At 31.3% G+C, this 14,410-nt stretch overlaps 2 protein-coding genes and 1 long non-coding RNA gene across 8 annotated transcripts; all 3 read left to right on the top strand.

The window, feature by feature from the left end:
- The first annotated feature begins 1,283 nt into the window (after window positions 1–1,283).
- On the top strand, window positions 1,284–3,507 carry LOC122197229 (uncharacterized). 3 transcript variants are annotated; one of them, XR_006189941.1, is made up of 3 exons: window positions 1,284–1,500; window positions 1,686–2,084; window positions 3,345–3,507. It is a non-coding gene; the product is annotated as an uncharacterized LOC122197229 (long non-coding RNA). The 3 variants fall into 3 exon arrangements; XR_006189940.1 differs by having other exon boundaries at window positions 1,926–2,084; XR_006189939.1 differs by having other exon boundaries at window positions 1,284–2,084.
- A 2,457-nt stretch (window positions 3,508–5,964) lies between these two features.
- On the top strand, window positions 5,965–9,412 carry LOC111919149 (pentatricopeptide repeat-containing protein At1g63330). Of its 4 annotated transcripts, XR_002859409.3 has the most exons (4): window positions 5,970–6,202; window positions 7,971–8,025; window positions 8,544–8,687; window positions 9,004–9,412. XR_002859409.3 is itself a non-coding variant. In XM_023914766.3 (2 exons), exon 1 carries the CDS (start codon window positions 6,136–6,138, stop codon window positions 8,020–8,022), a length of 1,887 nt encoding a protein of 628 aa, XP_023770534.1. In that variant the 5' UTR covers window positions 5,965–6,135; the 3' UTR covers window positions 8,023–8,025; window positions 8,544–8,689. The 4 variants fall into 4 exon arrangements, 1 of the variants encoding a protein (XP_023770534.1); XR_002859408.3 differs by having other exon boundaries at window positions 5,965–8,025; XR_002859410.3 differs by lacking the exon at window positions 7,971–8,025 and having other exon boundaries at window positions 5,986–6,202.
- Window positions 9,413–10,016: 604 nt separating this feature from the next.
- On the top strand, window positions 10,017–13,952 carry LOC122197209 (protein FAR1-RELATED SEQUENCE 5-like). Its single transcript, XM_042900743.2, has 6 exons — window positions 10,017–10,966; window positions 11,042–11,146; window positions 11,328–12,114; window positions 12,210–12,468; window positions 12,603–13,241; window positions 13,347–13,952. Exons 1-6 carry the CDS (start codon window positions 10,783–10,785, stop codon window positions 13,950–13,952), a joined length of 2,580 nt encoding a protein of 859 aa, XP_042756677.2. The 5' UTR covers window positions 10,017–10,782.
- Window positions 13,953–14,410: the final 458 nt, after the last annotated feature.

The raw sequence follows: 14,410 nt of genomic DNA on the forward strand, positions 1-14,410 counted from the left end.
ACATACGAATCTGCAAGAAAAGATAAGAATAGTAGCCGGTTAACAACTTCAAATAACCAAAAATTTCGTATAAAGGATTACATACCATGCATCCCAATGCCACAAAACAAAATTGGAAACGATCGTACATATCTTTCTTAATGCACGTGAAGGTGTTAGGATTAGTTATTTGCAGATTATGAAAGAAAATCGGTAGGTTGGAGAAAAAAAATCTAACACCTCATTAAAGGAACTCATTTTCACAACTTTCCACAACTTCTCAAAATTAAAAGACTTGTCCAATTCAAATGAAAATCTGTATCCATTAATCCGCAGAGCTGTTTGTCATTCCGCAGAGCTGTTTGTCAGTCTGCAGATTTGTTTGCAAGTCTACAGAGCTTGTTGTCAGTCTGCAGAGTTGTTTGTCAGTCCATAGAGCTGTTTACAAGTCTGCAGAACTTGTTGTCAGTCTGCATAGCTGTTTGTCAATCCGCAGAGTCATTTATCTTATTTAAATCATCATTCATTCTTCAATAAACTCACACCTTTATTCTAAAATGGTCACTAATGTACCAACTTCTTCAAATGCAGCGACATCAGCCGATGCTCCACGTCCATGGACGAAAACAGAGGTGATGGTCCTAACACGATGTTAGATGAACGTTAATGAGGGTGTGACACCAATAGCTCCGCCTCATTGCCTTGTAGGTGATAAATGGATCTGCATAACATGTTTGTTCAACCATGAGATGGGAGAAGGACAACACCGCCTTAAAGAAGATGTTGTTACTAAGTGTAGGGATGAGCATAGGCGGGTACCCGCCACATTTGGCGAGAACCGGAACCGGAACCGGCGGTTCCTAGAAAGTTAGAACCGGAACCGGAACCGCTCTAAGCGGTTCTTAAATTTTTGGAACCAGTCCCGGAACTGGCGGTTCCTGTTTCGTGAGCGAGTAACTCGGTTACATTAACTTTGTTAACTTTTGTTGATAAAATCGCAACTTAGTTATATCCAAATCGAATCAATTCGGACCAAAGAGGGACATAATCGGACCAATATATTCTAAACCGGTCTAAGTAACACACACATATTTATATGAAATACTAATCTTTACTATATTATTAAGGATATTGCCTATTTCTTAAAAATTAAGAGGTATACCTATTATAACATCATGTACAATCCTCTTAAGCATAATGAAAACATATGCACATGCTCCTTTGATTGTAACTGACTATAATACATTCTCCCTATATCTAAACGTGGAAAATCCTAATTTCATTAACATACCACCAGTCATCGTTTCTACCAAATCCCTTATGTCTCTCTAATTGCTCTCTTCCATCTCTCTATATATCATCTCTTATCTCAGTTGATTAATAAACATTGCTTGTGGAAGAACCCTTCGCCATCGCTTCTCTCGAACTCTCTAATAAGAGCCCTAATTCATATCCCTCCTATTCCATTTATGGTTCTTGTATCCACATTTGCCTCCTCCGCTGGTATCTCCTGCAAGCTAGGTAGGTTTTTTTCTTCACAAATTCATGATTTCATTGTTTTTCTTCACAATTTCAGGTTGATTATCGAGTTTTCTTTAACGATTTAAGGTTGTGCGACATTATTTAGGGCTTCATTCACAACTATCTCTTTCTAACACTGTATATGTGTGCGTGTGTTTATTTCATGGAACTGGATTGAAATTTAGATACCAATGACCACCATCTTCGATTTTTAGCACCACCCGAAGAAATGTTCGATTCTCAACATCACCCATTTAGCAGATTTTGAAATCACACCATCGTCACCAACATTCACATAAGACACCACAACACTCACCACCATTGAACAACTACCACATGCTACCTTCTTTCCAGTAGTATCCCTTCTGAACCTTAAAGTTTAACCACCCAAATTTTCTTATTTTATCTGTTAATCATTGATTTAGGGGTTTGGTTGTGGCTGCCTTTTCCCTTCTCTGCGTTTTTCTCTAAACAGAAACACCTGATGGATGTGTACTGAGAGATTGATCAAGAAGCAAGAGGAATCTATTTCACGAAAAACAGATTCACAAGGATTCGAAGAAATCCTTCTCTCAAAGAAGGAGGTAAATATTCTAACAATTGTAATTTTAATCTATCGAAAATCATTAGAGGTTTTCTAGATCCTATACCTCGAGTTGTGTGTCTCCTAACCATTTTTCCCTTGATTTTAATTAGTTTTGTGCTCCTTTTTCTTATTAATGTACATCTTTTTTCAAAGATAAAAGAATACATTGCAACTCCAAACCAATGGTATCAATGCCTTCATATAATTGTAATTCCATTTCTGTATGGGAGCATGTTTCATCTGGAAGTTTGGGTACCAAAATTATTCATTGGGCTTTAGTTTGGATTTTCATGATTTGTGGTTTAGTTGTACGATTATAGTGGCCTGTCATGACTTAGATCCGTTTAGGTATACTTTTCTCACAAATCAACATCTGGATAGCCAATTACACGTCTCCACAAATCTTCGACATCATTTTAAACATTTATTAGGAGATGTGTGTGTGACTAAACTGTTGTTCAAAAAGGGCGGAGTTTATGTGTGATGTGTTATGTTTCCTAATTCAGCTTCAAATTTGAGCCTAGCTAAACCATTGATTTGAATAAGAAGATGTTAAACAAGCTAATCAAAAGGATATTAGATCCTAATCCTATGACAGTAAGTTCATATAGTCATTTTTTATTTATTAACTAAAAATATTAACCCATATTTTAGTTTTTCTTTCACAGAAAATTGTTGAAGTGGTTGAGAATGAATGGTTTAAGAAAGGATACATGGTTGAGATCATATTATACATGTTTTTGTGTTTATTTAAGGTGTTAGAAATAGTTTGAACTTTTCAGAAGATTGGAAAATACTAACGCACTTCTCTACTTTTTTGTTCTGTTTTACAAAATATTTTTCTTACTTAATTTCAAACCAACATGCAATTTATTGTTACTTGAGAGTGTAATTTTTGAAATTAATACATTTCTTTTTAAACAAAAGATGCTAATAAACTTTATAAATGATTCGGTGGAAGAAATCTTAAATATGCAAGTGGCTATTCTAAGTTGTTTGGAGTGATTTAAAAAAAAAAATATTGATTTATTTATTATTGATTTTCAAGTATTTTTTTAACTAGACCTTGAACAAATGAAGATGTGAAAATAAAATGACTTACATTTGCGAGATTGGTATACAAGTTTTTATTTTCCTAATGTAAAATTCATCAGTTGTCATAGAGAAAAATTCACCATAATCTTACCTGCATTTGCGGAACACCCATCTTTTATTGTATGAATTCTCTCATTTTGATAAAACTTTGTTGATATTGCAGATTTTGTGGTGCATCCTAGAGGCTCAAATGTTTTTGTTTATATTTCATTTTTATTATTTAGCATATTTAAACATTATTTAAAAGGTTATGTATTGTATTCGTCGCTCATAATTACATGGCTCCTAATGTTTATTTTTAATCAAGTAACAAACAATTCCAACAATTTATTGTGTCATAAAAATATTTAGTTTTCTTTTAAAATATTTATTGTATAGTCACATGTGTATTCTAAATTTTTTATCTGTCATTTTAAAGAATTCTTTACTTAGAAAACTAAACTAAAATGAAAATACCATGGATATTTAAAACTATATCATCATATAATATGCATTGGTATGCTTTTAATATTAATGTTATTGGAAATTTAAAATAAAAAGTGAATTTTGTAGATTGAAAATAGATTGGAAAAACAAATGATTTATTTAATGCTTAATATGCGTTTTTAATTTTTATTATAATATTTTAATTTGCTTTCAATTTGCCCATTAAAATCGTATATCATCACATTTTAATCGATCACACCCTTCAACAAAATACATTTTACTATTAGTATACTTTTTTTTTCAAATTAACTATCCAAATAATAGAATAGATTTCAAAAATTGGAAGTATAATGTCATCATATGTAAATTGTTGAAGTTAGCTTTTTAATAAACAAGTAACAAAGATTTAATATATTGTTTGAAAGGTGAAAGTAAATTATCAAAACTTATAAGATAATAAAAAATTATTTCGGAGGATTTTTCTAAGCGATGAGTCATCATAAAATTGAAGCCACGAATACATTGTCCGTCGGAAAAAAAAAACGAATCGCTAAATTGAAACTAATGTTTTGTGATAGTTGCTAATACATTCTCACTTATTATTAGTATAACATGTTTCCTAATGCAAATAATCGTTGAATTGAAACTAATCATCGTTGAAACGAATTGCTAAAACAAATTATTTGCACATGTCGCTTGGCGCGGGTAAACGGCTAGTATATATATATATATATATATATATATATATATATATATATATATATATATATATATATATATATATATATATATATATATATATATATATAACCAGTTTCAGCGGGTAGCGGTTCCAAAAAAATGAGAATTGGAACCGGAACCGCTTAAGGCAGTTCCGAGGCGGTTCCGGTTCCAAAAGCGGGTACCCGGTTCCGATACTCATTCCTAACTAAGTGGATGGAATTAAAGGAAAAAGTCACATGGTTCAATCGATGGTATAATTATATTAAAGATATGCCACTTTTTTACGCAGACGATGAAGAAATTTTACAAGTTGTTAAAGAGCATTACATGATGGAGCGTGATGAAAGTGAGTTTGAATATGATGACTTTTGGAATGTAGTGAAAAAAAACTAGTATTTCATGTACACTGTAATATTTTATGCGTAATGTTTGCTACTTCTTTATCTTATTATTTGTAAGGGTTGTCTTATCTGTTCCCATGTATGTGTAGTGTTTGTAGTTTCTGGAATAAAGTGTTTGTATCTGTTTCCATGTATTACGCAGACAATGAAAACAACCTAATAAAAACCAATTATATAAAAATAACCTTATACAAGGCAGTACATATAAATAACCTTAAAGTAACCAAATACATCTAAATAACCTAATAAAAACCAACTACATCAAAATAACGTACTACAAAAACATTAAAAGTACGCGAGATATTTTATAAGATTCCAAGGGGTTTCATACTCGAATTCCGACCCATCGTTAATGGATTTGTATTCCTCTTTCGCCGCCTCCAAGATCACTTCCTCGTTTTCATTGAGCCCTTCATCATCAATTTTGTTGTAAAGATCATTGAATAACAAAATTTATGTTTTTACTTCATACCATTTAGCTGTGATAGCAACGATGTTACGATAGTTTCCTGCAACGATTTGAGGATCAACGTTGTAGGTATAAGTTAAACGGGTTGAAAAACTTGGATCATTCACACTGATGCTCTCGTACACAGTAATATACGCACATGTTAGACGTACGATCTCCTCAGCACTCCATGGTTTGGAACCCATTATGAGTGAAAATTTGATGGTGTCCAGAAAAATGAGTGAAAGAAAGGGTGAAAATTAGATGAAATCATACGCATACTAAAGTGAATTTATAGTAAAATATTAGCACAGCGGATCGAACACTATTTGATATAGAGTAGACGAAATAGTACTGCGGAATTAACAGTACTTTGCTGCGGAGTTGATGAAATAGTAATGCTAATCGAACCAGTGCTGCAGAATTAATAGTACTTTGCTGCGAAATTAACAGTACCTTGTAGGAATACTAGTTTTTTTTGTCTTATACAAACTTCATAACAAACAAATTTTAAAATAAACATCATTCATTCAATTTTCGTAAAGAGTTGCATTTTTTTTATTTACAATATGAGTTCATCTTCAAATTTCTATAGTTGCATTCGTAGAAGTTGGTGCATTGGAGACCATTTCTATATTTTTCAATACCGGGGTGAGTTGATACAATATTTAATCAGTATGACAATTTATACAGTGATCCATAGAGGTGTACATTGATCCACAGAAGTGTACACTGATCCGCTGATATTAAAGAGTTCATTATTTTTATCCTTTTTTTTATCGAATTTTTTACATAACAATGAGATAGTTTTTTCATGGTCATTTATTTTTTCAAAGAACCCCCTTTTTTTTTCATTTACCGAATTTTCTCAATTTTCTTTCCTTTGTGAGTAATTTTGTCCCAAAAAAGGACCTGATTTGGATGCTGCTGTCGCTGTAATCGCGTTCTTTCTTTGAATGCCGATGAGAGGTGGAAGCACTGCTTTGTTACGCATGCGTCTTCCTTCCACTCCTACTCACAAAGGTACTCTTCTATTCAGTTCCTCTTCCTCAATCAACACTTCGTTTTTATTATTATTAGGGCTCCATAATTCCATGGACAATAATCAATTATCCTTAAATTCAAATCCGAAATCGCTTTCAACCACACCTGCAAAATCTGATCGAATTGGTAAAACCATCGATAACCTCGATGATGATGAGTTCTCGTTTCATCAAATGATCCATAAGAAGCCTCTGCCATTGTTAAGCGAATTCAACAGATTCCTTGTAGTAATTGTGAAGAAGAAGCGTTACTCCACAGCGATTTCATTGATCAATCAAATGTTGTTCTTGCGAATATCCGTTGACGCGTATATGATGAACATTGCGATAAATTGTTTCTCTCATTTACGAAGAATCGATCTAGGGTTTGCTATGTTGGGTTGCATTGTTAAATATGGTCATGAACCACTTGTGTCTACTTATAATACTCTATTAAAAGGTTTAGTGTTATCAGATAAGGCTTTTGAGGCTGAACATTTGTTCAAGAAGCTGATCAAAGAGAAAATCTGCGAACCCAATGAAGTTACATATGGGACAATCATGAATGGGATTTGTAAAGCTGGAAACACTAAAATCGCCATTGAATTACTTAGATTTATGGAGAAAAGAGGTTGTAAACCTAACAAGGAAGTATACACCACAATCATAGATAGTTTTTGCAAGGAGAAAAAGATGGATGATGCTTTAAAACTCCTCACAGAAATGATTGACAAAAGAGTTTCTCCAAATGTCATTACTTACAATTCCTTGATTTATGGTCTGTGTAGTGTAAACAGATGGGAAAAAGCCAAGGAAATGATTATAGAAATGGATAAAAGAAAGATCAATCCTGATGTGTTTACTTTCAATACATTTATAGATGCATTTTGTAAAGAAGGAATGGTGGAAGAAGCTGAAAGTGTTCTTCATGTCATGATAGAAAGAGGTGAAAAACCAGATGTTGTCACTTATAGTTCATTAATTGATGGGTATTGTTTGAGAGGTGAAATGAAGAAAGCCATGAGAGTTTTCAACATCATGATTGATAAAAAAATCAAACCCAACATTATCACTTTGAACACCTTAATAAATGGGCATTGTAAAAGATCAAACATAGATGAAGCAATGAAACTTTTCAAGGAGATAACTCATACGAACTTAGAACCCACAGTTTCAACTTATAGCACTATTTTATACGGATTGTTTAAGGTAGGAAGATGTGAAGATGCTCTAAAACTATTCGAAGATATGCAATTTATACCCCTAACTCCAAATTTCATCACGTATTCAGTCTTATTAGATGGACTATGCAAAAACAATAGAGTCAATGAAGCATTATCTTTCTTTCGTGATATAATGAAGAAAGGTGTAAATCCTAATGTTGCTATGTACACTGTTCTTATTGATGGTAGTTGTAAAAATGGGAAGCTTGATGTAGCTTTAGATCTTTTTAGTGAAATGTGTTCAAAAGGTTTGCAACCGAATATTGTGACATATAATGCTATGAATAATGGGTTTTGTATAGAGGGAATGATTGATGAAGCGAAAGAACTTGTTATAAAAATGGAGAAAAATGGTGTTTTTCCAAATAGTTCAACTTATAACATTCTTCTTCAAGGGATTGTGAAGTGGAGAAAACCTAAAGATGTGTTGTTACATTTGAAGGAAATGGATGCAAAAGGGTTTTCGTTTGATGCATCTTCGTTTTATTTGCTACTTCATATGATTCAAACAAAAAAACAAGATTCTAACTTTGTTGAATTGATTAGGAAACTTGCACCACAAGATATATTGAAATATAAATTCCGATTAGCGAAATAGCATGTGAGTTATTACATTGTGAGAAGAATGTCTTTTATTTTGGATATGTTAATAACCATTGTCTATTTTTTTAATACGTATTTTGACATGAAAGTTCTTAAGTTTGTCAAGTTTTGTGGGTTTTGTCTTCGACAATGCCCAAAGTTTGCTAAGATTTTTTATTTTTCCCCTTAAGTTTACAAATTTGCAAAAATTAACCTTAAGTATGAAATCAAGTTTGCAAAAAAAAAAAGAACTTAAGTTTACAAATCTTTTATGTTTTTACTCCAAGTATATTTTTCAAATTTGAAGTGAAAGTCTTAAGTTTGTCAACTTTTGTTAGTTTTGTCCTCGGAAACTTGCCAATACAGGTAACAAGGGCAAAAATGAAAAAAAAAAAATTGCACTGTGGACATTAACAAACAAAAAATCGTCACAGGGACAAAACCGACAAAATTTGACAAACTTAAGGACTTTTATGTCAAAAGCCCTTTCTTATACGATGTCAAAGTGTATTAAGTGTGTATTTTTTACACATGCAGGTTCAGTTTCTACTTTTCCAATGGTCATGTAGAACTGTTAAAAGGGTAAATGAGTCATTTGCTGTAAATCTGTAATGCAATTGAGAGATTTGCTTGAGATGTAGCTTCTGAAAAACCCAAACATAGAGGATTATAAGGGTTGAGGTAAGTTTATTTTTTACTGTAAATAAATGTTGTTGACTTTTCTGCAAAATCTAAAGTTTTTTTTATGTTATTTTCATTCAATATTGCCTGGACAAATGATGTTTTAACTTCAGATGACAGCATGTTGCATAGGATGTCCAAAAAACATTATTTTTTTTTTTGTGGATCAGGTCCCTGCAAAACTTGAAATGACTATTATACCCCTTTAATTTATTTGGATCCGCTTTTAACATGCGAAACTCTTTTCGTTTGTGGTGTGTAAACATGCAAACTGCCTTTAGTTTCTGAAATCTTAAATTCCCTTTGTTCTTTGCAGGTTAAAAAATTTGGATGATAACGACACGAGGGCATTTATGTCTTTTGCCACCTTTTTGGAAGAGACAAAAAGTTGCAAACCGTATTATATTGTGGCATACAAAACAAATGGGGTAAAATGGCATTTGAAAGTTTTAATGGGAGTCGCTTTGTACATGGTGAAGGGATGGTTATATAGAAAGTGGAAATAAACTTAAAGGTTGCAATGAAGAAATGGTCAATGTCATAAAATAGTAACCCAATTTTATATTTTGTTATGCTTAGATAACTCAAATATTTTTAAGAGTTTCAACCACTAGATTTTCAATTTTGGTCGATATTAAAAAAAATTTGTTCACATGTTTCGCTTTTGAGGAATTTTGTAATATGTTTTATCTTTTACAAATTAATGTATGTGTAAATTTTTTAGACGTGCCATTTATATATATATATATATATATATATATATATATATATATATATATATATATATATATATATATATATATATATATATATATATATATATATATATATATATATATATATATATATATATATATATATATATATCTTTTTTCTTAAAAACATTGAATTTATAAAATATCCAAACCTAAAGAAAAGGTCAAAGAGTTTGAGTCTTGACGTGCGTTTTGATTGTAATATGGATTGATACAGTTATGTGCATCGACATATGGGAAATTATATATGCCAACCACTTGTATATATATATATATATATATATATATATATATATATATATATATATATATATATATATATATATATATATATATATATATATATATATATATATATATATATATATATATATATATAAAGGTTCATTTGAGACCACCTATATTTTGTAAGACATGGGGATCAAATCTTAGCCTTTGATCAAATTTGATCTTGTGGCTCCTAAAAAAAGGGATTAGCATTAATTAATCTAGCTGATTAGTTAATTAGGGGTAGATTAGTCACTAGGTTAAATTTAAGATGATCAGGTTAGCTTAATTTTCACGTCATCCAGAAATCATCTCACCTGTTCCTGTTTTCTACCAATTTATTCGATGAAACAACATTCCTTGTTCCTCAATTCAATTTGATCAATATTCTATCTCCAATCTTATATTCTTTCAACCGATAATCGATTTGATTTGGACATTGATCGAACGATGCTAAATTATAGCTTTTAAATTCACGATTTTTGTGTTCTTCGAGTTCATGTTCTTGATTCTTCTTCATCTGCAATTGATAAACTGAGTGATTTTGATCAATTTTAACTTTGTGATCATCGATTTCGGTAGAGGTTCAAGTGTTCAACGATTTCTTCTAATCCTCATCTTCAACAATTATTTACGATCTTTCAAGCCGTGAATTTTACTCAACATCATGAAATCGTCAATTGATCAAGGTTTGAGTTTTCATCGATTTCACTGTTAGTTGCATATAACGTATTCAATTTTTAACCTAGTTCATGAATTGAATCATCAAGCTATTATCGATTTCTCCAATTTTATATTTGTATGATTTGTGATTTCAGAAATCAAACATCATCTTTTGTTGAGACATCCAATTCAGCAATCAAAGATTATTTGTTGTTGAATTTGTTTGAGCTAGAAAACAATTTAATCTATAATATGTTATTTGACAATGCATCATCTATTTCATTGTTTGTTTTTTAACTTTTCATTTAATCATTATATTTTTCAACAATATGTCATCTGTTTTCTTTTGATTAACATCATCTATTTGCTTTTCATTAACATCATCTTAGTGATAAGTTCATGATAAGTTCATGAGACTGCATGTTATTCTTATAGAATATTGTACATACATTGATATATCAATAATGATAACAGTTATGGATGATTTGGATATGCATGACATCGAAAACAATCATCTCGATGAAGAAAATCATCAGTTCGGTTCTACTGATTCAGAGATTCTTCATAATGAGGAAAATCAATCGGAAACCCAAGGTAATCATTGCTTTCATTGTTATTTGCATATAACATATTCAATTTTTAATGTAGTAACAGTTATGTATGATTTAGATATGAATGACATCGGAAATGATCATTACGATGAAGAAAATCATCAATTCAGCTCTGGTGATTCAGAGATTCTGCATAATGATGGAAATCAATCGGAAATCCAAGGTAATTCTGTTACTGATATCGGTTATTCTTTATAGAATGATGTTGGTGATAAGTTCATGTTACTGCATATTATGCTTATAGAATAATGCACATATAATATTGTGGTTTTTTATGATTACATTCATATGAATGCAAATTATTCTGATTATATGTTAACATGGTGGTATATTCTTTTTTGTAGTTCAAAGTGACAATGTTGCAGCACAATATGGCTCTTGCAAACAATTCATTGGAGCTGATGGTTCTTTATTTTGGATTCCAGAGGTTGAAGCTAGTTGGATACCTACTTTGGGTTCAATTTTTAAAGATATCAAAGATGCTATTAAGTGGTATAAAGGATATGCATTAAGATCTGGTTTTGATATTAGAAAATCAACAGAGAGGAAAAATAGTGGAATCACAACTTCAAAATATTTTATATGCAATAGAGGGGGATTGCCAAACACTTCTACGTTAGACACAATTAGTGATGATCATAACAAGCAATTGAGAAATAGTAATTGTAAACGCACAAATTGCAAAGCTTTTGTTGCATTCAAAGTTATACCACATTCTTCAGAAGTTTACCTGTGGCGCTTTGAACAACAACACAACCACAAATTAATCAATCAAGATTGTATGCATCTTTCAAGAGCTAAACGTCAGTTGAATGTTGTTGATCAAGCTTTTATACATAAGCTTTCGAGTGCAAAGGTGGGGGCAACTACAACATATAGACTAATGTGCGTTATAAAAGGAGGATGTGAATTTGTTGATGGACTAGAGATAGATTGGAAAAATTTTACTAGGGATATAAATTCACATCGGGGCACTGATGCAAATTTGTTGATTACAAAGCTTCAGAATCGTAAAGAGAATGTTACAAATTTTACATATGAATACAGATGTGACAAGAAGCAGTTAAATGCTCTCTTTTGGGCTGATGACACTTCAAAACAAAACTTTGAGTTATTTGGGGACGGTGTTTCGTTTGACGCAACATATCGTACAAACAGATATTTATTATAGAAATATAAACATTTTTAGTTATATATTCTAATGGTATTTTTTTGTGTTTTTTTAGGTATTGTATGGTAGTTGTACCTTTTACTGGCATTGATAATCACAAAAGGTGCGTCACTTTTGGAGCTGGTTTGTTGTGTAGAGAAGATACAAATTCCTATATTTGGTTACTTCGGTCATTCTTGAAGTGTTTTGGAAAAGCACCAATCATGGTCGTGACCGATCAAGATCCAACAATGAAAAAAGCTATTGAGATAGTATTGCCATTCACAAAACATAGATTTTGTATGTGGCATATCACAAGTAAACTTCCATTGAAGGTACTAACATTATTGTTATATTCTTATCAGAATATTAAATGAAATATTTTTCTAATTAGGATAATAGATTAAATGAAATGCCTTTTTATACTATATTATATTCTAAAAGAATAATATATGAATTGTTTTTGAAGGTAAGCTGGGAAACAATGAATGAATCGGATTTTAAGGCGGACTTCAATAGTATAGTATGGGACTCCAAAATTGCTGTCAATGATTTTGAAATGAGATGGGATGCATTAATGGTAAAATATAAGTTGCAAGACAATAAATGGATGAAAGATATGTTTGATTTGAGAAGCAATTGGATTCCAGCCTATTTTAAAGATGTACCGATGTCAGGTCTAATGAGAACAACTTCTCGGTCGGAAAGTGAAAATTCAACATTCAATAGGGTATCGCATCATGGTTATACGTTAAACAATTTCATGAATGCTTTTGAGTCTGTTATGGAAAGGCAAAGGAATAATCAGATCAAATTTGATTTTGATACATCTAATATAATTCCAATCATCAAAACACCTCTTGAAGATATGGAGAAACATGCATCTATGGTATACACCAGGACTATTTTTCTCATGGTGCAGAGGGAGATTCTTCATTCACTTGTTTCTTGTTCACAGAAGAGTGTTACATCAGGCGTTGTGTCTGACATATGCATTGTCAAGCATAAAAGGACAAATATATCAAAGAAGAAGGTAGTAGTTGAGAAAAAAGAAAAAGTTGACATCGATTCTGAATGGAATTTTAACACAAGTGAAGGTGATTTTGAGGTAATGTTGACATTTTAGAATATACTTAATATTCTAATAATTTTGAAAAAATATTCTAATTTTTCTTTTTTGAATATGCTTATTATCCTAATACTTTTGAAACAGGTTGAATTCAACAGAGAAGATCTAACGGTGAAATGTTCATGCATGCTTTTTGAGCGGTTTGGAATTTTTTGTAGACACATCTTCTGTATTCTAAAGATTTATGACATACAAGAGATTCCGTCAAGATACATTCTTAAGAGATGGAGAAGAGATATTATCCCCACCACAGTTTTGAAAAGGACGTTTAGATATGGTGATTCGTCTGGAAATGTTGAGAAGGTTGCATACAAAGCTTTTTCCATGCTTGATCAATGCTTGTCTTCATTAAGTAATGATGACAAGAAGTTAGAAGAGTTCATGCAGAAGCTTGAAGTTTTTATGACTGATATTGGTGAACAAAGTTCAGACAAATTACCGGTTACAAAAGAAGCTCATATTGATAAACTTTACGGAGCTACTACGAATCCTGAAGTTGTTGATGTTGAAAATCCACCTATGGTGAAGAATAAAGGTTCTGGTACAGGAAAACGTTTAAAAAGTGCTTTGGAGAAGGCTACTATTCAAGGTAACAAGCAATCAAGATCATGCAAAACATGTGGGGTTAAAGGGCATAATTCAAGGAAATGTTTGACATTGTTGAATAACTCCAAGGTACAAAGTGCATAGTTGTGTCTAGAAATATATTTCGATTTTTTTTCGTATTTCAGTAAAGTTCAATAATACCATATAGATAAAAGTTTGAATTTTTTAGTTTGGACATTTTTCTATTGTTTTGGTTTCTGATGATGTATGAGACATTTGGGTTGTGATGATGTGTTATACATTTGAGAACATATTGATTCTTCTAATATTTTCAATCTTTAATTTTTTTAAGTATATACGAATGATTGCAGTATAATGCTTTGTTATCAAAATATTATAATACAAGATTATGCATGTAAGAATGTTATATAGGTATATGCAACATCTAATATTATTCTAATAGAATACTGATGCCATTATACATTATTCTATTAGAATATTCTACCATGGTCATTAAGAAGTGATCATAATACCTACTATACATTAAACATTAATCACCTAATAAACCATATCAAGTTTCTTACATAATACTAGGCATCATT

The sequence above is a fragment of the Lactuca sativa genome, chromosome 3, assembly GCF_002870075.4.
Source record: "Lactuca sativa cultivar Salinas chromosome 3, Lsat_Salinas_v11, whole genome shotgun sequence".
Taxonomy (NCBI): Eukaryota; Viridiplantae; Streptophyta; class Magnoliopsida; order Asterales; family Asteraceae; genus Lactuca; species Lactuca sativa.